The sequence below is a fragment of the Fukomys damarensis genome, unplaced genomic scaffold (genome assembly GCF_012274545.1).
Source record: "Fukomys damarensis isolate Sample0158 unplaced genomic scaffold, DMR_v1.0_HiC HiC_scaffold_16, whole genome shotgun sequence".
NCBI classification, from domain to species: Eukaryota; Metazoa; Chordata; class Mammalia; order Rodentia; family Bathyergidae; genus Fukomys; species Fukomys damarensis.
The window spans coordinates 16187545-16212298 of NW_022900928.1; the positions used below are offsets into that span (position 1 = coordinate 16187545).

Genomic DNA, 24754 nt, shown 5'->3' on the forward strand with positions numbered 1-24754 from the left:
TTCCTTTTGTGTAATTATTGTGTCTTCAAAACTGACTATATATTAAGCAGAAGAGCAGCAAATTTCTAGATAGCTAATTGACCCCAAAAAAATAGAAGAGTGAGAGGGAATCTTTCATTAAATCTGCTCAAAATAGATTTAGAAGTTTGATAGCATTTCTTAGATCCTCACAGTTATTGAGAGTTAATATAGAGATCAACAAACTTTCTGTAAAGAGTTAAATAGCAAATTTTTGGGGGGTGGCAAGTTATGTAGACTACACTATTCCAGTCACAAATTTTGCTGTTGTAGTGTGAAAAAGGCCGTAGAGTACTACAGATTGAATATCCCTTATCTGAAATACTTGGGGTCAGAACTAGTGTTTCAAAATTGGGATTTCTTTTTTAGAATTTGGAGTTCACTTGCATATAAATAATGAGATATCTGGGGATGGGCCCAAGTCTAAATATGAAATTCATATTTCATATATACCTGTTTCATGTTACCTATTTAAATTAGCCTGAACATAACTTTATACAATATCAAAAATCTGTGTTTTGATTCTGACCCATCACATGAAGTCAGGTATGAATGTTTTTCATTTATGGCAGGGATTTAGCTTAGTGGTGTTGCCACCTGCCTCACAAGCAGAAGGTCCTGAGTTCGATCCCTGGTACCAAATTTTTTTTTCACTTATTATGCTCAGAACGTTCTGGATTTTGGAGTATTTCTGATTTAAGATTTTTAAGGATGTTCGCCCTGTAATGAATAAACATGGCTGTGTTTTAAGAAAACTTTATTAACAAAATCAGGCAATGGCTTGGACCTAGCCCAGGAGCCATCGCTTGCCAACTCCTGACTTAACATATTAAAGATGCTTATAAAAAGTATATGCAAATCAGCTGCTTCAAAATATATTGAATGTAAAGCCTTTAAAATCTTTAGTTTAAAAAACTAGAAGTATGTTTATTAACAGCTTATTTTTCCCAAAAAAAGAAAATTTGAAATAGTACTTCTTTATTGAGAGTAAACTAATTCTAATCAGAAATTTACAGGAACATTCACCTCATCTTTTTTTGTTTGTTTTTAAAATTGTGATTAAATGTTCAAAAAAGTTTTGTAATGCTTCTATCTATGTCTCTACATAAACACACTTATGATATTATTTGACAAAGAATTATAAATGAAGAAAAGTACTTAGATGTTATATGTACCCTGAGAATTCAGCTGTATTGAGCAAACATTAGTAAGATGTACCAGGTTATGTTTCCATTGCTGAAAGTGTTTAAAGTTAACTAATATAATCCCTCAAACTAGGAGTCAGTGTTATCACATGTGATTGTGCCAGGTGTATAGTGGATAAGGGTGCCAGCTGTAAGTACCACTTACACAAATGTCATTTAGATAATGTCCTTTTTGTGTATTTGTTTACACTATTCTGATACCAGTGCTACTTACATCAGTTAATTCTGGATTTTTTTTTTTTTTGGTATTATTTCCTTGGTAAATTCCTCTCTTCCATTTTCCTCTGTTTTTTTCCAGAACCATGTGAATTAGTTGAATATTGAGCCGGTTAATCAGTTGTTTAATTTTCTGATTTCTTTGTTTGTTCTTGAGGGATATTCTAAATGTTTCTTTCAGTTTGGTTAGTAACCTTATAAAATTTTGTTACTGAGTTTTGAATGTCTAAGAAAGTGTTGAATGTCAATTCTTTAATTTTAAACAAGTTTTAATTTTATGGATATATCTTATATAATTGAATTTATTGATTATATTTTTATTTTTATCTGTCTCCATATTGTCTTCTGCTCTTTTCTTCTGTGTATTAAGCTTTTCATTGTGAAATAATTTAAAATTTTTAAGAAGTGATAAAAAATTGTACCATAAGTTGCCAGATACTCTATCCACCTTCTCTCAATAACATCTTAAGTAAGTATTATACATTATCAAAACCAGGAAATTGACATTCATGTGATACTGTTAACTATGAACTGTTGATCTGTTTTGGATTTCATGAGTTTTTACATGTACTCATTTTTCTTTTGTCACATATATAGATTCATGTAACCTGTACCACATTCAGAATTCAGAACTATTCCATCACCACAGAGAAACTCCCTTGTACATATCAGTAATTTGTTCTTTTTTATTGCTAAGTAATAGCCCATTGTGTGGATGTGCCCATTTATTAAAAAAGTAGCATGGTCTGTGTTGTAAACTTTGCAGTGACACTGGATTTTTGAGACTCTATGCACATTACTTTATACAGTACTTTTCTATTATAGGAGTCTAGTTTCAGTAAACAAACAAGGCCCCTAACAAAACAAAGCCTTTACATTTTTCTTCAGTCCTTAGTTGCCTGCATCGTGCATTGTTTATATAATTAGAATTTTAAAACAAATTAAGTTTCAAGGTTACATCAAGAGTTCATAAGAGATTAGTTTTCTGAAATATGATGTAAATAGATGCTTGCTTCTAAGGATGACCATGTTTGTGAGATTTAAACATTTTTAGAGACTTTACTGCCTATTGATTCAGCTTAGGCTTCAAAGTATGGCTTTGAAATAAAGTGAAAATTTGGTATTAAATAAATCAGCATTGTTGGCTCATAAAATTGTAAAATTTTTAAATGGAATTTTCTTTTGACAGTTGGTTTGTGTTTAAGGAAGTTCTAGAAGTTTCATCCTTAGTTGATGAAAATTGTGATCACAAAGGATTTGTGATTAAGGATTTTGGTTTGGGTTTTTATCCTAACTTTATTGATTAATATATGTTGGGCTATGAGATTTTGAAGAGTGTTCAATTGGTGAAGGTAGTTGTTTTTAATCTGACTGTTGAAATAAATCTATTTTGTTTCTTGAGACCTTGGACCATAGAAGGATGTGCAAGAGTCACTATAAGCTGATGAAAGACAATTTAGTGAACTCTGGTAAGAAAAGCATGACTGAAAATTAGAAGAATTACTTTATTTGTATACTTAAGTGTAATAAAAAAAATTGAAATGGCTAAGTAACATCTTGTGCTAAAATAGCTTGAAGCAGAAGGTATGTTGTCCAGAATCCAAGTTTTGGTGCACACTTTGCTAAGGTTTTTGTTTTGTTTTTTGATTTATTTTTTGTTTGAAACAAAGTAAAGATGAGACCTTGTTAGAGTTTTGTTTGAGATTACAGATTTACACCACTATTCATGCCCAGTTCAATAAATTTTGTCATTATGGGCACTTATGAAACCTTACCACAATCAGTATAATGATCATAAACACCACAAAGTTTCCTTGGAGTCTTTTCCAGATTTTCCCTTCCAACCTCTTATACCTCACCCCCATGCAACCACCAGTCTGGTTTTGTGTTTTGTTTTGTTTTTTCCTTTCCTTTCTTTTCTTGGTTTTGTTTTTATTTTATCTTGTGGTACTGGGGATTGAATCCAGGGCCATTGTACTAAGCTATATCCCAGCACCCTCCCTCTTTTCTTTTTAAAATTTTGAATTTTTAATTTCACTAAGATTCTGAGGCTGGACTCAAACTTTCTTCCTGTCTCAGCCTCTGAGAATGCTAGAATTAAAGGTGTGCACCACCATGCCCAGTTTACCAATCTGTTTTCTGACGCTATGCATTAGTCTGTATTTCTTAGAATTTTATATAATTGTTTTTGGTTTGTCTTCTTTCATTCTGTATATTGTGATGTTGACTAAAATTATAACTTGTGTCAATAATTCATTCTTTTTTACTCTTTCAGTTTTGTTCCGCTGTATGGGTTATAACTCTCTTAGTCACTTTCTCATCACTGGGACAAATTATCCAACATCCACAACTAAAAAGAGGAGAAAGGTTTATTTTGGCTTATTGTCTTTAGAGGCCTCAGTCTATAGTCAGCTGGTTCCAAGGCAGAAAGGGCGTGGTGGAAAGGTCTAGTAGAGGAAAGTTGCTCTTGTAAAGGCTGTCAGGAAGGAGAAAGTGAAGGAAGGAGCCCGAGAGAGATAATGCCCTTCTAGATCATGCCCTTGGTGACCCACATTTTCCATCCAGGCATATCTCCTTACAGCACATTCAGCCATGAACTTAGTGATGAATTAATACTGATGAATAAGGCACCCATGATCCAATCACCTCTCAATACATGAGGCTTTTGAGAGAACATTCTAGTTCTAAACCATAACTGGTATAGTTTATCCAGTCACCTGTTCATAGACATATAGGTGGTTTTGAGTTTTGAGCTATTAAAAGGAAATCTGTACATATATTTTATACTTTTGCATAAGTACAGGATGGAGTGGCTGGATTATATGACTAGTTTTAACTTCATAAGAAGCAAGCTGTTTTTCAAAACAATTTCCCAAGTGGTCTTACTATTTTCTAGTCCCGCCACAAATTTATCTGAATTCTATACATATTCCTCATCAGTACTTGATATGGTCAGTCTTTTTATTTAGCCATTCTAGTAAATGCATAGTGGTGTAACATTGTGGTTTTAATTTGTACTCTCTTAATGACTAATGATGTTTAGCTCCATTTCACATACTTACTTTTTCATCTATATGTCTGGACTTTTTCCCATCATTTTGAAAATTCTTTATGTAGCCTGCATACAAGTCCTTTATCATAAATGATTTGCAAATATTTTCTCCCTTTCCTTGGCTTGATTTTCATTCTCAAATTATTTTGAAGAGCAAAGAAGTTCAGTGTTGAATTTATAAATTGTGCTCTTTATTTCCAAAAGTTATCTAATTTTAGATTTTAGATTTAGATCTGTGATCTACTTTGAGGTAATTTTTATATATGATGCGAGCTGTTGACCAGAGAGCTTTATTTTTTTCTTGAAGTACTGGAAGTGAAATATTCATTGTATATTTGTTCCAGTATTTGTCTTTCCTGAATTCCTTTTGAGCACTTATTTAAATTAGCTCTCCGTGTATATGTATGTGGGATCTTTTATGGAGTTTGTAAACTGGACCATTGATCTACTTGTCTATCATTATGCAAATAACACATCCTTGTATTCATTATTGCTTTTTAGTAAGCCTTCAAATCAGATTTACTTAACTTTGAAAGTTTTTTTATAGTTATTTAGATTATTCTAGGTTGGCTTTTTTGTTTTATTTTGTTTTGTTTTTTGATTGAGATCAAATCCAGGGCCTTGGTGCATTCTAAGCATACATTGTACTGCTGAACTTATTCCATCCCCTTTCTTATAAATTTTAGAATTAGTTTTTTACTTTTGATGAGAAACCCCACTTTTTATTGGAATTATGTTGTATTTCTGGATCAATTTTGGGAGAATTTTTATCTTAGAGAGTACTGAGTCTTCTGGCTCCTAAAAATATTTAAGTTTTTCAGTGTTATAAATGACTTTTTGAAAAATCTCCATTTCAGATTTTTCTAGTATAAAGAAATGCATTTGATTTTTAAAATAATGATCTTGTTTTCTTCAGCTTTACCAGACTCACTCATTAGTTCTAATAACTTTTTGTACTGTGATCAATAGTAGATAATCATATGGTGTGCAAATAAAGCTACTTTTACTTCTCTATAGTCTGAATGCCCTACACCTGAGATAATCAACTTATCAGAAGGAAAAGTTTACTCTGGCTCACTGTTTCTGAGATTGAGTCCATAGTCACTTGGCCCTGTTGCCTTGGTGCTGTAGTACTTAGCATGTGGCTAAAGAGACTGCTCATCTTGTGGTGGCCAAGAAGCAAAAAAGAGCAAGAGGAGGAGTCAGGATCCCAGTATCTCCTTCAAGGTCACACCCCCGCAATGACCTAACTTCCTTATATTAGATCTGGCCTCAAGGTTTTCCACCACCTCCCAGTAGCATCATAGGCTAGGAAGGGGCCAAGCTTTCAAAATGGGAGCCTTTGGTGGTCATTAAAATCTAAGTGATAACACCTTCTATGTCTTTTTCTTTCCGTATTGCACTAGCTAGAATCTTCTGAAGGGAGATGTTGAACGTGGACATCCTTGTCTTTTCTCTACTTGTTAGGCAGAGAGCATTTGCTGAAATTCCACTGTATTTGTGTACTGCTTTTTTTGGGGGGGAAATGTTTTAAAATCAGGAATCATGTTTGAATTTTGTCACATGAACTTCATAAGTCAAGATACATTTTTCTTCATTAACATGTTAATATGGTGAGTTACATTGATTGTTTTTTAAATATCCAATCCTTGCATTTTTAAGATAAACTTTGACTTGATTGTATTATCCTTTTTATATATTGTTGGACTTGCTATATTAAAATTTGTTTAGAATATTTATACCTGTATCTTAAGGTTTGTAATTTTCTTATTATGTTTTGTTTGATTTTGATATCTAGGTAATGCTGACCTCGTAGAATGAATACTATCTTCAATTTTCTGAAAGAGTTCTCTAGGGTTACTATCATTTATGTCTTTAAGGATTGGTAATATTCATCGGTGAAGCCATTAGAACCTGGATTTTTCTTTTTTTTAGAGAGAGAGATTGTTTTAAATTAAAGATTCAGTTTCTTTACTATATGTAGAGCTATTCAACTTACCTGTGTCTTCTTGAGTGAACTTTATTGGTTTGAATATATCCACTTCTCGGTTGCTAAATTTACTGGCATAAAGTTATTTGTAATATTTTATTATTCTTTTAATATCTGTAAATATTAAACTTTTATCATTCTGATAGTAGTAGTTTGTATTTTAATATTTTTCTCAAAGCAGTCTGGCTAGGTTTTATTTATCCCTTAAAAAAATAGCTTGTGTTTTCAGTGGTTTTTTTTGTTTTTGTTTTTGTTTTTCCTGTTTTGTAATTAAAGTGATTTCCACTTTGATCTTTATTTCCTTCTACCTTCTTTGGATTTAGTTTGCTCTTCAAGAAATGCCGTACAACCTTATACTTCTTTTTATTCTTTTTCAAACTTTGCTCTGGTGTAGTCATATGTATGTTACAAACCTCATATTGTTATAATTATTATTTAACCTTTTAAAGAGATTTAAACAATAAGAAAAAAATTAAAATTTCCCAGGCAGGAACTATTTCCTGTGCTTTTTAGATCCATATTTTCACTCTTTTTCTTTTAATTTTTCTTATAGTGCAGATCTGCTTTTGATGACTTTGTCTTTTCTGTGTGAAAATGTCTGTGTTTCCTATTTATTTATCTGTTTATATATTGGTTTTTGTGGGACAGAGTCTCACTGTATAGTCCATGCTGGCTGCGAACTCGCTATGTAGCCCAAGGTTGCTGTGAACTACCAATCCTCCTGCCTCAGCCTCCTGAGTATTAGGATTATGTGGTCTACCTCCATGCCTGCCTTTCCCCTTTATTTGTTTGTTTGTTAGTTAGTTCGTTTTTCCTTTTCTGATACTGGGGATCAAACTCAGGACTACTGAGTTAAATCTCTGGCCCCTCCCTTTTATTTCTGAAAGAGGTTTTTGTTCACTACAGCAAACCTAGGTCAACAGAGTTTTTTTTTTTATTTTTTTTCTTTAAAATGTGTGTGGAATTTGTTGTGCATATTGCAAGTGTAGAGTTACAGTTTCATCAAATTTTGGAAAATTTCCAACATAATTTCTCCTTTTTCCTCTTCCTATTTCTTTTCCTTTACGGACTCCCATTTACAACTGCATTTGGCCTCTTGAGGTTGATGTACAATGTATCATGTTTTATTTATTTTTCTATTTTATGTGTTTTAGTTTGGATGTTTTCTCTTACCTTTCTCCTATAATTCATAGCTCCCCATTAATTCCATTCAGTATGTTTTTTATCTCAGATATTATCATTTTTATCTCTGGAAGTTTGATTTGTCTTTTTTAGCTTTACATAATCTTTTGTAGTAATTTGGCTATAACGTTTTAATGTGTTTTTTTGTAATTCTGACATATATGTCTGCCCTGGCTTGATTTCAGTTGCTCTTTCTCCTCTCCTCCTGCCCCAGTTTTGAGTTATGTGCTCCAACTTCTTTGCATGCCTGATAATTTTTTACTGGATAACATATATTGTGAATTTTACCTTGTTTGGATGTTTGATATTCTTACTCCTATAAATATTCTATAGTTGTTTTTTTTTTAAGGATTCAATTATTTGGATGCAATTTGGTCCTTTTGGGTCTTGCTGTTAAAATTTAGGAGGTGTGATTGGATCACAGTGATCAGTCTGGGTCACATTATTTCTTATTTCAGAGGTAAGACTCCTGGTCTTCCCCCAGTGTCCATAAATTATGAGGGCTTTTCAACTGATGTGGGAGCAGGCCCTATACCTGACCCTGTGTGAGTGCTGACCATTGTTTCTTCAAATCTTTTCTTTCCCTGGCCTTTAGTATATACTGATTAATATTCACCTCAGTACTCAAGGACGACAGCTCTCTGGGATTTTGTCTCTGTGCTACTGTCCCTTCTCTGGTACTTTATTTTCAGTACCCTAGCCATATTTTACCACGACATCTCAGCTCCATATCCTTAATACGTAGAGCCTTGGGATCTGTCCTGGTTTTTCCTGAGTTTACTCTGGAAATGCTCTTAAATTAGTAAGTAAGTTGGGACTCTTGATTTATTTTGAATCTTTAAGAGCTAATGTACTATGTCTTGCAAATCATTGTTTCACATATTCTTTCTTCTTTGGAGTTGTTTCAGACAAGAGAGTAAATGCAGGCCTTGTTATTCTGCCTTGGCTGGAAACAGACACTGGAGCTGAGCCTTCCTCTTCATTTCCTTACCTGTCCTCAATTCCTGTATCTCAAACTCTTTTAAACGCAGACTGAGACAGAGCTGTCCCTTTTGAACTTGCTCGTCCTCATTTTTTCACACAGTAATTGTTTTTGCCTATAGAGTACTTTCCTGATCTAAAATTATTTTATTATATTGAGGAGGGTATAATTAGTCTTTCATGACATTTGATTTTGAAGGTCTGATTCAGGGTGCATTCTATTTAGGAATGAAAAGAAAAATATATCACGACACCTCTTGCGTTCATTTAAAATCTAAGCAGTTTTGAAATGAAGCCAATATTTCAGCAGAATATTTAGCAGTATCTAATCATCTAGCTACAAAAGTGTCTGATGGAAATGATTTCTCAGCTAATTAGTCTGTTTGGTCCTTACTCAAACCTAACATTTAGCCTGCATTTGCCTTACTCGTAGTTGTGATTGAATCTTGTCCATTAAATTACCTGACTCACATTTGAAAATGATTAAAACTTAACAGTCAGTTAATTTTTTTCTACATATGAGCCTTGTTATATTAGTATTTATTCCTTTTTTTCTGATTGAGATAATGGGCAAGAAATTCCACTGTTTTTGAACAAATGCAGTAGAATCTTTTGATTTGTTCTAATTAAGAAAAAGATTATATTTTGAGTGTAATTGTTCTTTAATATTTTTCACTAAATATAAAGTTGAATGGAATTTTTTTTCTTAGCTGTATGAGAGTCAAATGATTGATAAAGAATAACAACTTTCAGGATAAACAAAAGTCAGCCATATCTTTTGTTCTTAATCTCTGTTATAGCAGAGTGATGATTGATTTTCATAATGAAATAAACCAGAAATATAACAAAAAGTGTTACAACTAAGAAACCAGCAAAAAGATGACCCTGAGATACTGAAGGATTTAATACTGTTTTCTGAATCACTATAGTAATGATCAAATTTTAACTTTTATGGTTTTGGTAAAGAGAGAAAAGTACAATACCATATACAGGGCACTAGAACAAATTAAAAGGCTTAAGTTATTCTGCCAAATGCTGTGTGACTGAGCAAATCTTGACAGTTTGGACTTTATACTATCCTCATTTGTCATGACTAAATGAACTAGCAGGAGGAGGTAATACTATGTGCCAGGTGCACTGCTAGTCTGTGCACTTACTGTACTTTATTTAGTTCTCATACCTTCTTTCTCCCAAAATAAGACCTAGCCAGAAAACAATCAGCCTTGAAAATTAGAGATAAAAAATGCAGCCCCACTTTCAGATCAGGCCCTTAGAAAGATGGCCACAGTACAAGGGGCTGAGGTGAAAGTGGTTTGCGAGCCGAAACTCAACAAAAAGTCGTGGTAATCGTTAGCTACAGTGTGTCCTACCGTGTTGATACAAGCTGCTCTAAGGCTTGTTAGGGGGTCCCTGTGCCAAACTTGGGCAGAATGGGGTCAACGGGAACTTCGATTCAGTCAACTTGATCCTTTCACAGCGCTTCACAAGGACAAGGCCCTTTCTGATAAAAGAAGTGAACTAAAAAGATGTCTTAAAGCCAAGAAGAAAGTGGCAGAGAAGGCGGCCAAGCAGAAAGCTCAGTGGGAAACAACTAAGGGAGGCTATTGCTGCTGCACCGAGCAAGAGAGCCTGGACCCAAGCAGTATTACAAGATCCAAAGTCAAGCAGTTCTCTAGCTAAAGGAAGGTCAGTAGGGAGGATCTGTACCCACACAAGCTCCACATAGACATTTCCCTCACTCAGTTCATCCAAGAATACAGTCACCTGTAGCTTGGGGAACACCTGACCAACATCACCTTAAAGGTTGCAGGTAGAATCCATGCCATAAGAAGCTCATCTTCTGTGACCTTTGAGGAGAGGCAGTCAAGTTGCACGTCATGGCCAACTCCAGGAATATAAATCAGATGACTTTATTCATATCAACAGCAAACTGTATTGGGAAGACATAATTGGTGTTCAGGGGAATCATGGAAAAATCAAGCAGGGTGAGCTGAGCATCATTCCCTACAAAATCACACTGTTGTTTCCTTGCCTGCATATATTACCTCATTTGTACTTTGGCCTCAAAGACAAGGAAACTTGGTATCAATAGAGATACTTAGACCTGATCCTGAATGACTTTGTGAGACAAAAATTTATCATCTGCTCTAACATCATCATATATATATGAAGTGTCTTGGTTGAGCTGTGATTCCTCCAGTTGAAACTCCCATGATGAACATCATCCCTGGGGAAGCTGTAGCCAAGCCTTTCATCACATATCACAATGAGCTGCATATGAACTTACACATGAGAATTGCTCCAGAACTCTACCATAAGATGCTGGTAGTTGGTGGCATTGGCTTGGTTTATAAAATTGAGTGCCAGCTCTAGAACAAAGGAATCGATTTGACTCACAGTCCTGAGTTCACCACCTGTGAGTTCTACATGGCCTATGTGGACCATCATGACCTTATAGAAATCACAGAGAGAAGGTGGTTGGTTTCAGGTATGGTGAAGAACATTACAGGCAGTTACAAGGTCACCTACCACCCAGGTGGTCCAGAGGGCCAAGCCTGTGAGATTGAATTCACCCCACCCTTCAGGAGAATGAAGAGCTGGAAAAAGCCTAGGGGTAAAGCTGCCTGAAACCAACCTCTTGGAAGCTGAAGAAACTAAAAACTTCTTGATGATATCTGTGTAGCAAAAGCTGTTGAATGCCCTCCACTGCAGACCACGCCAGTCTCCTTGATAAGTTTGTCAGGGAGTTCCTGGAAGTGACACGCATCAATCCTATGTTTATCTGTGATTGCCCACAGATAATGAGTCTGTTAGCTAAATGGCACCACTCCAAAGAGTCTGAGTTCTTTGAGTTCTTTGTCAGGAAGAAGGAAGTATGCTGTGCCTACAGTGAACTGAATGATCCCATGCGGCAGTGGCCGCTGTTCGAAGAACAGGCCAAGGCTAAGGCTACCAGTGATAATGAGGCCAAAAACTTATAGACAAAAACTTCTGCATCGTCCTGGAGTATGGGCTGCCTCCCACAGCCAGCTGGAGCATGGTAACCACATCACCATGTTTCTCACAGACTCCAGTAACATCAAGGAAGTACTTCTGTTTCCTGCCAAGAAACCAGAGGACAAGAAAGAGACTGTAGCAAGCACTGACACAATGGAAAGCCAATGATTGTCACTTCTGTCTAGAAAGTATACCTCAGGCACCCGCATTTCTGCAAAAAGGTCATGTCTTGGAGGAATTCTTATGTGCACTTATCCATTTGAACACCACAGATCAGTTTAGCCACCAGAAGAGAGAAGAGGAATTAGGAATTTCTTTTACTTCTTGCTACCAAATAAACCATTTGTCTCTTTACCGTAAAAAAAAAAAAAAAAATGCCAGCCACCAACCAGCCTATCCTTGCCTAACTTGCCATCACTGTTCTCTTGCTTGGTGGCCACTCAAGGGAAGTAAAGCAAGGATAGGCTGATTGGGGCTGACCTTTTTGATCTCTAGTTTTTGAGTCTGATTACTTCCAAGCTAGGTCTTATTTTTGAGGGAACACAGTATTAGCTGTAGAAAGTAGATAAAAATGTATATTTCATAGATGGAGAACCTAAGTTTCCAGGATGTTAACTAACATTCAACTTGTCAAGCAACTTCAGTATTAAAGACAATTTGAGTCTAAGTGTCTGTGTTTGTTGTTTGTTTGTTTGTGACCTGGGTTCCCATATGCTAGGTGGGTGCTGTAACACTGAGCAACATCCCCAGCCCTTTTTATTTTGTATTCGGAGACGGGTCTTGCTAAGTTACTGAGGCCAGGCTCAAACTCAGCCTCCCAAGTAATTAAGGTTACAGTGATATACCCACTGAGCCTGGTAAATGTAAGACTTTATTATTCTAAAGTCATGAAGTTTCTTTTATTTCTCAAATATGCTTTTAATTTTGATACTGTGAACCATTGTATGCTAACATGGTAAATTTCTAAATTGCCTTTGATTTGTCTTTTTCATTTTCTTTTTACTCTCAGTTTTATAACTTGCATTATATTCTGATAATTAAAATCTTATCAGTTTATCAGAACCTAGTACAGTATGTCTTCTTTTGAGTTTCTAAAGCATGTATTACCTATTGCTCATTTAGTAGCTGTGTATCTGGGATATAGGTAGTTTTACATTTAGAAGTTGATATACCAAATTTTTAAAATTTCTACACATTTTTGTATTGTTGTAACACTTAGATTGGATAAACTCCAGGAAAAGTTTCTCAGTTTATTGACATTTAACACAGCATTGTTTGTGTATAATTCATACAACTTAGTATATTGTGAGTAAATTTTATTAACTAGACTATTTTAATCAGTATTCTCAGTTACTGTATTCACTTCTCATGGATAAATTTATTCTATGTGAGAAGTTTTGAAATTTTAAAAATTCTAATCAGTGTAGTTTTTCAGAGAAACCCTTCAAAAAATTTTTTATTCATAGCATTTGATGAATTTTCAAAATGAATTGAAGTTAGCGTCTTTATTTGACAAGAATACCAGATACTTTGCCCTGTGTGTACCTCAGTTTTTCAAGTGTTCAAGAAGCTGGTATTATTACCATTACTACTACTACCACCATCACCACCACCACTACTACTGCTGCTGCTGCTGCTGCTGCTGCTGCTGCTACATGTAATTCAAAAGTCAGTTAACTTGTCTGGGTTTTATTTCTTTCATCCGTAAGAAACCAAGTTCAAATATATGTCTTCAAACAGTGTTCCAGAATTTATGCAACCTACAAGTTTGAGATAAATTTGATTTCACAACTGGAAAGTAACATTTAACTTGTACTTAACCTATAAATAGATCATGTTATATTTTTCTTCGAAGTATTTTGAGATCTTATTTTTCTACTTTATGGTTAATTTTCTTTTCTGTCTTATCAGTACTTCCTCACGTGTTGCTAAAGGAGGAGCAGACCAAGCCAAAATGAGTCTACATGGTGCTAGTGGTGGACAGGAGAGATCAAGAGACAGGCGAAGGTCAAGTGACAGATCACGAGATTCATCTCATGAAAGAACAGAGTCTCAACTCACTCCTTGTATTAGAAATGTTACTTCTCCAACACGGCAGCACCATGTTGGTGTGTAAAAATCAACTAACCTTCTCACCAGTTCTTAAAAGCAGGCATTTAGGTTTTTGAAGTTGCAGTGGCGTTGAATTATGTCAGATTCCTATGAGTAAAATTAGCTTCTTCTATTCATTTTAGCTGAGCTTAGTTCTTACTGTGAAAAAATATCTTATTAAATAGAATTTGAAGGTGAATGTTTTGAATCTGGGACTGTCTTACAAAAGGAAGTAGCTTGAAATGCCTTTGGAACTGTGAGACAGATTTTTACAAAATTTCTAGTTAATTGTTATATAAGATATATAGCAGTGGTTTATTATAAAATAATTTATAGTTAATTAGTGAAAGGAATTTAATAATGCTAACAGAGTAAAAGCATAACCATCATGGAGTTACTCATCCTGATTCTTCACAATGTCTCAAATTTAATAATAGCAGAAGACGAAAGGAAGTGTGAAATGTTTTATACTTTTAGTAACTAGTTCAGGTTTTTTCCTTCCTACTCAGTACTATAAATGAACATTGATATATAAATGAATACATTGTGTGATTGTAAAGCACAGTACCAGTCTAAAGCAGATGTAGCTAAGCAGTGTGAGCTGCTGATTTTCATTTTCACCTAGAGAAGACAATTTAAATACTTTGACTTGGTGCTGAATATATAGCACAGTGGTAGAGAGTGCACTTAGCATGTGTACAGTCCTAGGTTCAATCTTCAACACCTGGAAAAGAACCCCAAAACATATTTTTAGGTTGGGAGTATGGCTCAGTGGTAAAATACTAAAGTGGTAAAGTTTAGAATGCTTGAGATCCTTGTTTCAATCCCAGCTCAGGCACAACACACACACACACACACACACACACACACACACACTTTAGCTGTATGAGACTTGTGTCAACCAGCTCAGGCACAACACACACACACACACACACACACACACACACACTTTAGCTGTATGAGATAGTTTCTGATTATTGTAAATCTAAATTATTCTTATTGGGGTCTAATTATACAAAGATACTGATATCTAATAGGTCCTGGAAGACTGGCTACTATTAATAAGCCAAAAATCAACAAGAAATTAAAACTAAGAGTTTACAGTTTGTTTTTTTACACAATTCAGTATCTAAGAACAGGATAGCAGAATATAATAAATTATTTTCTTTAGCAAATTTTGCTTTCGAGATGCTACCAGCATTATGGAAACAATAAAAGAGAAGTGTCAGAGTATCTCTGGAGACAAACTAATTATATAATCAGTAATGCTGTACTGAGTGTTCTGAGTAGCCTGAGTCATGGAGGAATTTGGCAAAAGCTGATGAAACTGATGAGATGGAGGTACATTTTTTTAGGTCACCTTTAAAATTTAGGGATCTAGCCTCTAAATAAAACATCACAAAATCTTAGTTTCTCTTTTCCCGTTGTAGAATATTGGAGCATCTACAGAAAATTTTCTGAATTTTAACATTTTGTACCTTTGGAAATTACAGACAATAGTTGCAGATCCAATAAAATTTCTGGTATTGCTTTGTTCTGTAAAGTGAAAATAAGAAATCAGTGTATCGTTTGCTGCCAAAACCACTTTATTTGTTAGACATTTATAAGCATTTGAAAAAAATAAATACTTCTTACTGTCCTTAGTAAATTTTTTTTCTTCTGCTTGGACCTTTCTTTTGTGATAAACTACTGGTTTTACAGGGCCCTTCTTAACATAATGAGATTCCTAAATTTGTACTTTATGTTCTCAGAATAGTGTTATCCTTTTTAGTAACTAGGACAGTTTATAATGGTAATTTTACTAATTTTTAACTAACTTCCAATATATATTCGATTTATAAGAATACTCAGTTTATAAGTGGTTAAGTGGAGTAATAATATAAAGTTAATTTTGTTATTACTCTGTAAAAAGTAATTAGCTATATATCTTTTTTTTTTTTTTTTTTTTTTTTTTTTTTGAGACAGGGTCTCACTGTGTAGTTGAGACTGACCTGGAGCTTACTATGTAGCCCAGGCTGGACTTGAACTCGCAGCAATCCTCCTGCTTCAGCCTCCCAAGTGCTGGGATTACAGGCATGTGCCACCACGCCCAGCTTATATATCTTTTTAATAGGCTACAAAAAATGATTTAGGAAATGTTTTGATGTTTTGAGGTTTATTCTTAGGAAGTAAATGTAATGTTTATTATGTTCTTTGAAAATGTTATTTAAAATTTAAAATCTAATATTTTAAAAGATATATACAGATCTTGAATTTTTTAAAAGAAAATTGACAAACTTTAACATCTTTATTTCAGAAAGAGAAAAAGATCATAGTTCCTCTCGTCCAAGCAGTCCTCGTCCTCAGAAAGCATCTCCAAATGGCTCATTTAGCAGTGCTGGGAACAGCAGCAGAAACAGTAGTCAATCAAGTTCAGATAGCTGTAAGACAACTGGGGAGATGGTATTTGTATATGAAAATGCAAAAGAAGGAACTCGAAATGTAAGAACGTCAGAACGAGTGACGCTGATAGTGGATAACACTAGATTTGTTGTAGACCCATCTATTTTTACTGCACAGCCAAATACAATGTTGGGCAGGTTTGTATTACTGTTCTTGTTTATGTTACTAATTACAAAGCACTTTCACAGCCATTATTTTCTGATTTAAGTTTTATTTACAGTAATTCATTTGTAATGCCATGTGCCCATTTTATAGACGAGAGAACAGTTTAAGAAGTTAAATTACTTGCTCCTGTCAGTACAACTAGAACAGTGTAGAGCAAAAGCTTGAATTTGATTTTTTTTTTTTTTTTTTTTTTTTTTTGGTACCAGGGATTGAACCCGGGTCTTTGTGCTTGCAAGGCAGGCATGGCACCACTGAGGTAAATCCCCGGCCCTTGAATTTGATATTATTTCCACTATTCTCTGTAGTATGAGTAGAAACAGAACACATATTACTTATTAAAGTTAGGATACTAAAAGATCTGTATAAACTGAGAGTTAGAATATTAAAATATCTGTACAGATTGAGATGATAGGTTGAATTTAACCAGGTGAATTTAGCAATGATGTTTCTAATCTCCCAGATTTAACCACCAGATATAGAAAGTATTGGCATTGCTTATGAAAAAAATAGTTTGGTTAGCTAAAGTGAGCTTGAGTTGTTAGTTTGATGTCTATATTTTGAAAGGGGGCAAGAAAAAAATTGCCATTAATAAGTATACTTATAGAATGAAGAAATTTAACAGTTGTCTTTTGATTTCTTCTGGTAGAGAGTTATAAAGTTTATAGTTATAGGAACCACAATCTAAGGATGTAAACAACATAGACTTGATTTTTCAGCAGTTTGAAACACGGATCAGGTACTCTCTGGTTAGGAAGTCAGTATCTTTTAGGGAAATTAAATCTGTCTTTTTGTGCAATTAAATGAAATGGTGTGCAGGTGAAATACAGAAGCAATTTACATGAGGTAAAAACTGATATTTCTCTACTTTGCTTATTGATGACTTTGTACTGTATTGATGACTCAGTATGTGATTTGCCTCAGAATATAGAACAAATGCTAACATTGCCATACTCTGTAGGGGAAGATGGAGACCGTTAGGAGATGACCTGACATTCCTAATAATACTTTTATATAGGATTTAAAACAGTTAAAAAAATTGAAATTTTGCTTCAGCTGTTTTTAAGATTAAGTATTCATACTGATCTGAAAAGAATAGCTTTCCCCTTGTCTGAAAAGTTCAAGCATTTGAAGAAATTGCATGACATTTGATTCTTGAATGATACTTTTTTTAAATCAGTGAAAGCCTCTTTTCATGTTAGTTGACTAAAGCATATCTTTTGGGATGAAAATTAATATTCATAGGAGCTGGAAAGCAGTTGGAATTCTTTTGAAAACTGAAATAAAAAGCCTTTGTTCTTCTGTGGTTTCTGTGTTACAACAAAAGAGGAAACTATTTAAATTAGGAAGCTATTGAATAAAATACTTAGATCAACCATGTTTACTTTAGCAGTAATGGTATCTTTGAGTTTAGAGGTATTATTTTTAAATCCTTATTTTAGAATTTTCTTTAGAGTACTGCTTTAAGCTTGAATTTCATTGAAAAGGACATATTTTGCAAATTGACTCTTGTATGCATTACTACTGTTAAAGGGGCAATGATGTAACTTGAAAAAATATAACTCAATTGTATTTTCTTTTGTGGTACTGCAGATTGAACCCAGGGCCTTCTCACTGATTTACATCCTAAGCTATTTATTAGTTCACTTGCATATTTATTTAGAGTCAAGGTCTCACTGAAATGCTAAGTAGCCTCAGGCTGGGCTCAAACTTGTGATTTTCCTGCTTCAGCCTCCCAGAGTACTGGGATTGCAAGCATTACAGCCATGTCCAGCTTACATATTTCTTATATAAAAGTTAATATTGAGATTTTTATTCATTTATTTAAACTTTTTATTCTCCACTTCTCTATTCTTGTGTATCCTAGCATTTGATTGCATGTTTTTCAGTTCTATAATGCAAGTCTTAAGACTCTAGTGTAGGACTTCTTACACTTATAATGGATCATGAAACTTAAAACAACCTAACTTGCTTACATCGTCTTACTTTTTCCCATTTTGTTGTATGTGCTGCATTAAAGCACTAACTTTACAATGAAAACAAGTTTTAAGGAAGATGTACAATGAAAACAAGTTTCAGGACAAGAGAACAGATAACACATCCCCCACCCCTTTTTTTCTTTCTCAGATAAAAATCACCTTTTGTCTAAAAATGATTGTGTTTTGAGTTTTTTTCTCTTGAGGAAGGAGTTGGAAAGTTCTTTAGCTTCTCAACTTTATCATTTAATTTTACCATGGCTTGGTGAATCTGTACTATTATTCCTTCTTAACAAAAAAGTCTCTTTTGTGTGTGATGCTGGAGACTGAACCCATATCCTCACACATGCTAAGCAAGCATTTTACCTTTTGATCTACATTCCCAGCCCCTCCCCCAATAGTTTTTATACTTTCCTTTACAATGTTTGCCAGAATAAATGGACTTAGTTATAATTTGAGGCTTAGATTATGATTCTTTTTCACTTTTGAAGGAAGTGCTCTGTTGATTTGTGTTTTAATTACTTTCTATGACAGGATGTTTGGATCTGGTCGAGAACATAACTTTACACGTCCCAATGAGAAGGGAGAGTATGAGGTGGCAGAAGGGATTGGTTCCACTGTATTTCGAGCTATCCTGGTAAGTGTTTGTTTCTTACATTATTAACTTAATCGTAAGACCCTCCCTTGATAGATACTTGCTTGGAAAGAGGGGTCTATATCAGTATCTCTTTGGAGGTATTCAGGATATTGTTTTTCTTTAAACACTTTAACATATTTATTTTAGTACATAATGATAATATGATATAAACAAATGAACTTTACATCCTATATATGATACTCATTTCTTAGGTCTGCATAGGAAGTTCTTTTAGGTATTTAGTAGTAACCTTTCTAGAATCACATTACTCCTCTCTTCTATCTACATTCTATTAAATGTCAATCATTTTTGCTAAGTGAGAATGAATATGGCTACTTCAGTCATGCCTTATTGCTCCAGACTAATAATATGGAAACTCTTGAACAGTTAAAAATCATGCAGAAAATATATTTCTTAGCATCTTTGTTTTAAACTTTTTAAAAGAAGTTATAACTTTTTGTTTTGAGGATTCTCTGAATTACAGAGTTCCTACTTGTAATTTCAATTCATTGATAAAGATTTTATTTGTAGTATGTGACAGTTTGAAAATATAGTTTCCTTAAAAAGTTGTAGAGGAAAAAAAAAGAAAAGATAAGATCCTGAGATAGAAGGTGAATAGGAAAAGTAATTGATCAGGTTGTTGTTACTTAATCTAAGTACCAGAGATGTTCTGCTTCCATTGACACCACAACCTGAGAAATTGTGTTAGTGGTTTCTATAGTTCTAAACCTCAGAAAGCTTGAGACAGGTTTTAATTTGGGGGAAGCTTTCCATACTTCCATTTAATCTGCTGTGGAGTTAACACAAACAATGTTTGTGGAATAACTTACATGTGATTCTAGGCTCAGTCCTAATAACTTTATAAGTACATTTGTAACTAATAGTATTATAATGATATGGAAACACTGAAGTATAGTATTTAGAAAAATGTCTAATGTTCATCTATCCTGACACTAAGGTATGACTTTACAATCTTACTAAAAACCTTAAATTTTATTAAATCCTCTATGTAATATTTAAGGGAACATGTTATTCACTTTCCTTACTTTTTAAAAAAACTTTTACATTTTATGTAGTTTTACAGAAAAAAATAACTTTTGTGGGAAATTGTAATAATTGATGTGATATAGTAGAGAGAAGAGATGAATAAGATAGTGGGTAGAACTAGGTTCTAATCATCTCTGCTGTCAAGTAATTGTATGCTGGGATGTCAGTGAATCTAGGTCTGAATTATCCTTGTAAGTAAAAGAAAAACATTGTTTGATATGCTGAGATCCCAGCTAAGTTTAAAATTTCATAATTCAGAAACATCAGAGCTCTATTATTTTTTAAAATGCTATCAACTCAGCATTGGTAAGTTTTAGCCACTTTCACTCCAAGTATTTCATACATTTTTTCACTTTTACTTTTCAGGATTACTATAAGACAGGAGTAATTCGTTGTCCTGATGGCATATCTATTCCTGAACTTAGAGAAGCATGCGATTATCTCTGTATTTCTTTTGAATATAGTACTATTAAATGTAGAGATCTCAGTAAGTATGCTATTTTTTTATATAAGTAGTTTGTAAAGTTGCAGTAGATTAGACTGCAAAGTCTGAAAATGCTGTTTAGTAATACTTCAAATATTTATTGGATTGAATTATAGTGCATTTTTGAACAGTGGAAATTACAGAAGTTTGTAGAATTCTATATAATCTCTTTTTATAATTTTCCAACTTTTTTTTCCATATTGAATCAATATTTATTTCAGGACATGCCATGTCAAAATAAAACAAGAGTCAATCCTTGTTTTTAACAATAATAGTGTATTATAAAAGCACTTTATAACTCCATCCCATCTTTGAGTATAAGTTACAAGTATGTGGGTTAATGATTATCTGAAAGCATTTCTCTCTTCAGATCCATAATTCATTTTTTTATGAACTCTTCCTACAGTTCCCCCTTGACTTTTTTTTTTTTTTTGTTACCGGGGATTGAACTCAGGTCCTTGTGCTTGCAAAGCTGGTGGCAGAACCACTGAGCTAAATCCCCAGCCCCTTGACTTTTTTATATCATTTGTTATCAGCCTACATTTTCTCTTTTGGGAGGCTTGACTTTGGTCAAGTGTGATTTTGCTTCATTCCTAAGATCACATCATCTAAAAATTTATAACCTGAATGTTATGGAAGATACAAATAATTCTCGTAAATGGTATTGGTCATTACAGATCAAATTGATTCCCTAGCCCAGATAGATAGATAGATAGATAGATAGATAGATATTGTTATTAATATATATTGTTAAATTGGCTTCATCAGAGAACTTCAAACAGTCTCAAAGGAGGATCGAGAACTTTGGAATCCCATCTTTTGATTGGTATTCCCTCACCACCTCTACAGCACCAGCTGTTAGGCTGTGTGTGAGAAGAGAGGTGATCACATCACACACAAAGGAACCAAAATAGAATATGAGAAGTAGCAAATGTTAACTTGGATATTAAGTGGTTGAAGAAGTTTAGAGGAAGAATTCAAGGACAAATAGTAAAGTATGAATAGGAATGATTTTAAAAGAATAAAGAGATTATTCTTAAGAGCTCAAGCTTTTGGACTAAAGATGCAACAGGTATACTTTAGAAGTAACCTGATTGGACTTTATATCAGGACCAGAAAGAGATGAGTAAATAGACGGGCCATATTATGGAATGTCTTAAAATACCAAAATAATGTTCTTTTTTTTTTTTTAATCCTGTAAACAGTTGTAGCTCTTTAAAAAGTTTCGTACATGAGGTTTATTGCCTTATGCCAGTCCCGTATATATGGTTACCTTTACTTCATTACCTAAGTTCAACCCTACTATACTGGCAGATTAGTATTACACCTTCCCAAATACTAGTATGTTAGAAACTTTTAGAAAGTAAGTTTTTAAGGCACTGCCATGTATGTTGAATATAACCCTCTTTCCCCATCTTTAGTTTTTACCTAACTCCTTGAAAACCTGCATTAACAAGTCTGTTCCTAGGTGTCATGTTATTGTAGCTAAATATTCTTTAAAGTCTCCATAAAAAACATCAATAGGTAAAACCAAAAAATAGGTCTCTCAGTCTGTTTCTCTGTAAATATTTAAAAGTTTAAAATCAGCCAGGTGTGGCAGAACGTGCCTTTAATACCCGTACTCAGGAGGCTGAAGCAGGAGCGTACTTAAGTTTGAGGCCAAACTGGGCTACACTGTGAGTGTGCAACCAGCCTGGACTGCATGAGACCCTCAAAACAAACAGTAACAGTAAACACTAAATTTAAAGTCAAATAGACAGCTGGAGGATCCACCTATGAATTTGAAAAATGCTACTTTTTTTTCACATTTTAAAAAATTGTTTTAATTGAAACCATGAGTTTTGTAACTCCTTCAAGTTTTATGTCTTTTTATTCATGAGACCATTTAATTAAATTTTATATAATTAGATGTTGAAGTTTGGTAACATTAAAAACACTAGAATTTCTTACACATAATATACATGATACAAATTTTAATTTTCCAACCCTTTAGATTTACTCTGTCAATATTTTTTGTTAAATAATTAAAGAATCTTTTTGTAAAATATATGATTTTCCTAGAGTTCTAAAATTTTTAATAATATTTATAATTGTTTTAGATTCGTTTATGTTACTGAAAATTTAGATATTCTCAAAAACCCTATTAAGAAAAATTGTGTATATATATATATATATATATATCCAACCCTTTAGATTTACTCTGTCAATATTTTTTGTTAAATAATTAAAGAATCTTTTTGTAAAATATATGATTTTCCTAGAGTTCTAAAATTTTTAATAATATTTATAATTGTTTTAGATTCGTTTATGTTACTGAAAATTTAGATATTCTCAAAAACCCTATTAAGAAAAATTGTGTATATATATATATATATATATAGAGAGAGAGAGGTGTTGGGAAAATGTGAAGAAATATTGCAAGTATAGACTTGAATTCTAAACTATGTCTTTTTTCCTGCAAATATGGGTCTTTATTGTATATTTGGAATGGCATTTTGTACTATTTGTCTCTTAATTTATATATAGGTACTAAGTATAGTATTCATTAACTAGAAAAACCTGGATTTCTTTAGCAAGCTACTTAAAACCTTGTGTCTTAGCTGTCTCATTTTAAAATTAAAATAATAATAATATTAAAAAATTTCTGGGAAGATTAATAGTGCCTAACATATAATATTAAATAAAAATTTGCTGCTTTTAAAAGTAGCAAAAATTAAAAAATGTTAATATATCATACTGTACATGCTGTTTTATAATATTTTCACATGAAATACATTGTGAATAAGTGAATATTAGTACATTTTTAAAAATAACTCTTTAATAATAGCGTGGTATGTGGGCATTCTGCATTTTTATTGAGTATTCTCTTTATACCAGACATAAGGTATATAAAAAGCAACAACAGAAAAAGACAAAATCCCCATGTGCAGTACAGTGTAAAGGAAGGACCAGTAAATTATGTTGTTAGAGTAAAAATAGATGCTAAAGGAGCGTACAAGAGCTGCTCCTAACCCAGATGTGGGGATTTGGGAAGCTTTCTGGACAAAAGGAGAGAAATGTGTTTCAGATGGAAGGAGAACGAGGCAACAAAGTTACAGGGAGGAGCTGCTTCAATATATTTGTCAGGTGAACTTACTAAAGGAAATCTATGGTAATTGGTAGCTCCCAGTTGGGGTTGTAGTCCATGATTTCTCCATAGGTAAGCACTGTAACCCAGAAGTTACGAGAACCAGAGCGGAACTCAAGATTGAAAGCTTAGATTGAAAAAAATGAATGCTTGGGTGAAAGCATGATGAAAAGTAACATTTAAGATCTAATCAAGATACCAATTTGGTATCTGAAGAAAGGCATTTATGAAGAAAATGAGACTTCAACCAAAAAGCAAAAAACTAAAGTTAGATTCAAGCTTTTATTTATTTATTTATTTATTTATTTATTTAGGTACCGGGGATCAAACTCGGGACCTTTCACTTGCGAGGCAGGCGGTGGAACCACTGAGCTAAATCCCCAGCCCCGTGACAGAATTCTTGACATAAACAGCTTGAAAGAGGAATGCTTTATTTGGCTCATAGTTTCACAGGTTCCAATTTCTGGTCAGCTCTCTCTTGCTTTTAGGCCTGTGTTGAGGCAGAAACATGGCAGAAGAAAGTGGCTTACCTGATGAGAGAGAGGAGGGATTGGGAACAAGATCTGTCCTTCAAAGGCATGACCCCAGTGACCCAGTTCCTCCAACTGGGCCCCACCTTAGTAGCCCATTCCACTATGAACTCATCAACACATTAATCCATTTGTGAGAAGTACCTCATGATTAATCACCTTACTAGGCCTCATCTCTGAATATTGCTGCATTGGGGGGGGTCAAGCTTTCAATACACGAATCTTTGGGGAACACTTTAAATTTAAACTGTAATAGCCACCTCACAAAACCCTATTTGCTTCTAATAGACTTTCACTTGATGCTTATATGTTCTTGGTAGATAATTGACCCTCTTGTAAAATAATACTTTTAATTTCTTTTTTACTATGTTAAATTGGCTAGAGGACTTTGAACAATATTATATTTATTGATAATTTTGGCATCCTTATTTTTAAAGGCATTTCCTGTAGGTCACCCATTTCATTTTGACTTTTTCTCTGGCTCTTTTTTTAGGTCTTCTCCTTATGGTTCTCTTATTTGTTATCTGATTCTTCATCCATTAAATGTGGTTATTCTCTGTTGTTAGCAACCTTTTCTCTGACAGTTTTGGTGACTAAATACCAATATATCAGGTGTA

General features: G+C 33.7%; 1 protein-coding gene and 1 pseudogene across 7 annotated transcripts in view; both read left to right on the forward strand.

The window, feature by feature from the left end:
* The window catches only part of Btbd10 (BTB domain containing 10), a 67414-nt gene that overhangs the window by 33260 nt on the left and 9400 nt on the right, over positions 1-24754 (forward strand). For all 7 annotated transcript variants that reach the window (XM_010615228.3, XM_010615227.3, XM_010615231.3 and 4 more), the window contains 4 exons: positions 13553-13749; positions 16029-16311; positions 18847-18949; positions 20363-20483. In XM_010615228.3, coding sequence (XP_010613530.1) covers positions 13553-13749; positions 16029-16311; positions 18847-18949; positions 20363-20483 — 704 coding nt within the window. The remainder of the gene's footprint in view (positions 1-13552; positions 13750-16028; positions 16312-18846; positions 18950-20362; positions 20484-24754) is intronic.
* On the forward strand, positions 9427-12563 carry LOC104856136 (annotated as a pseudogene).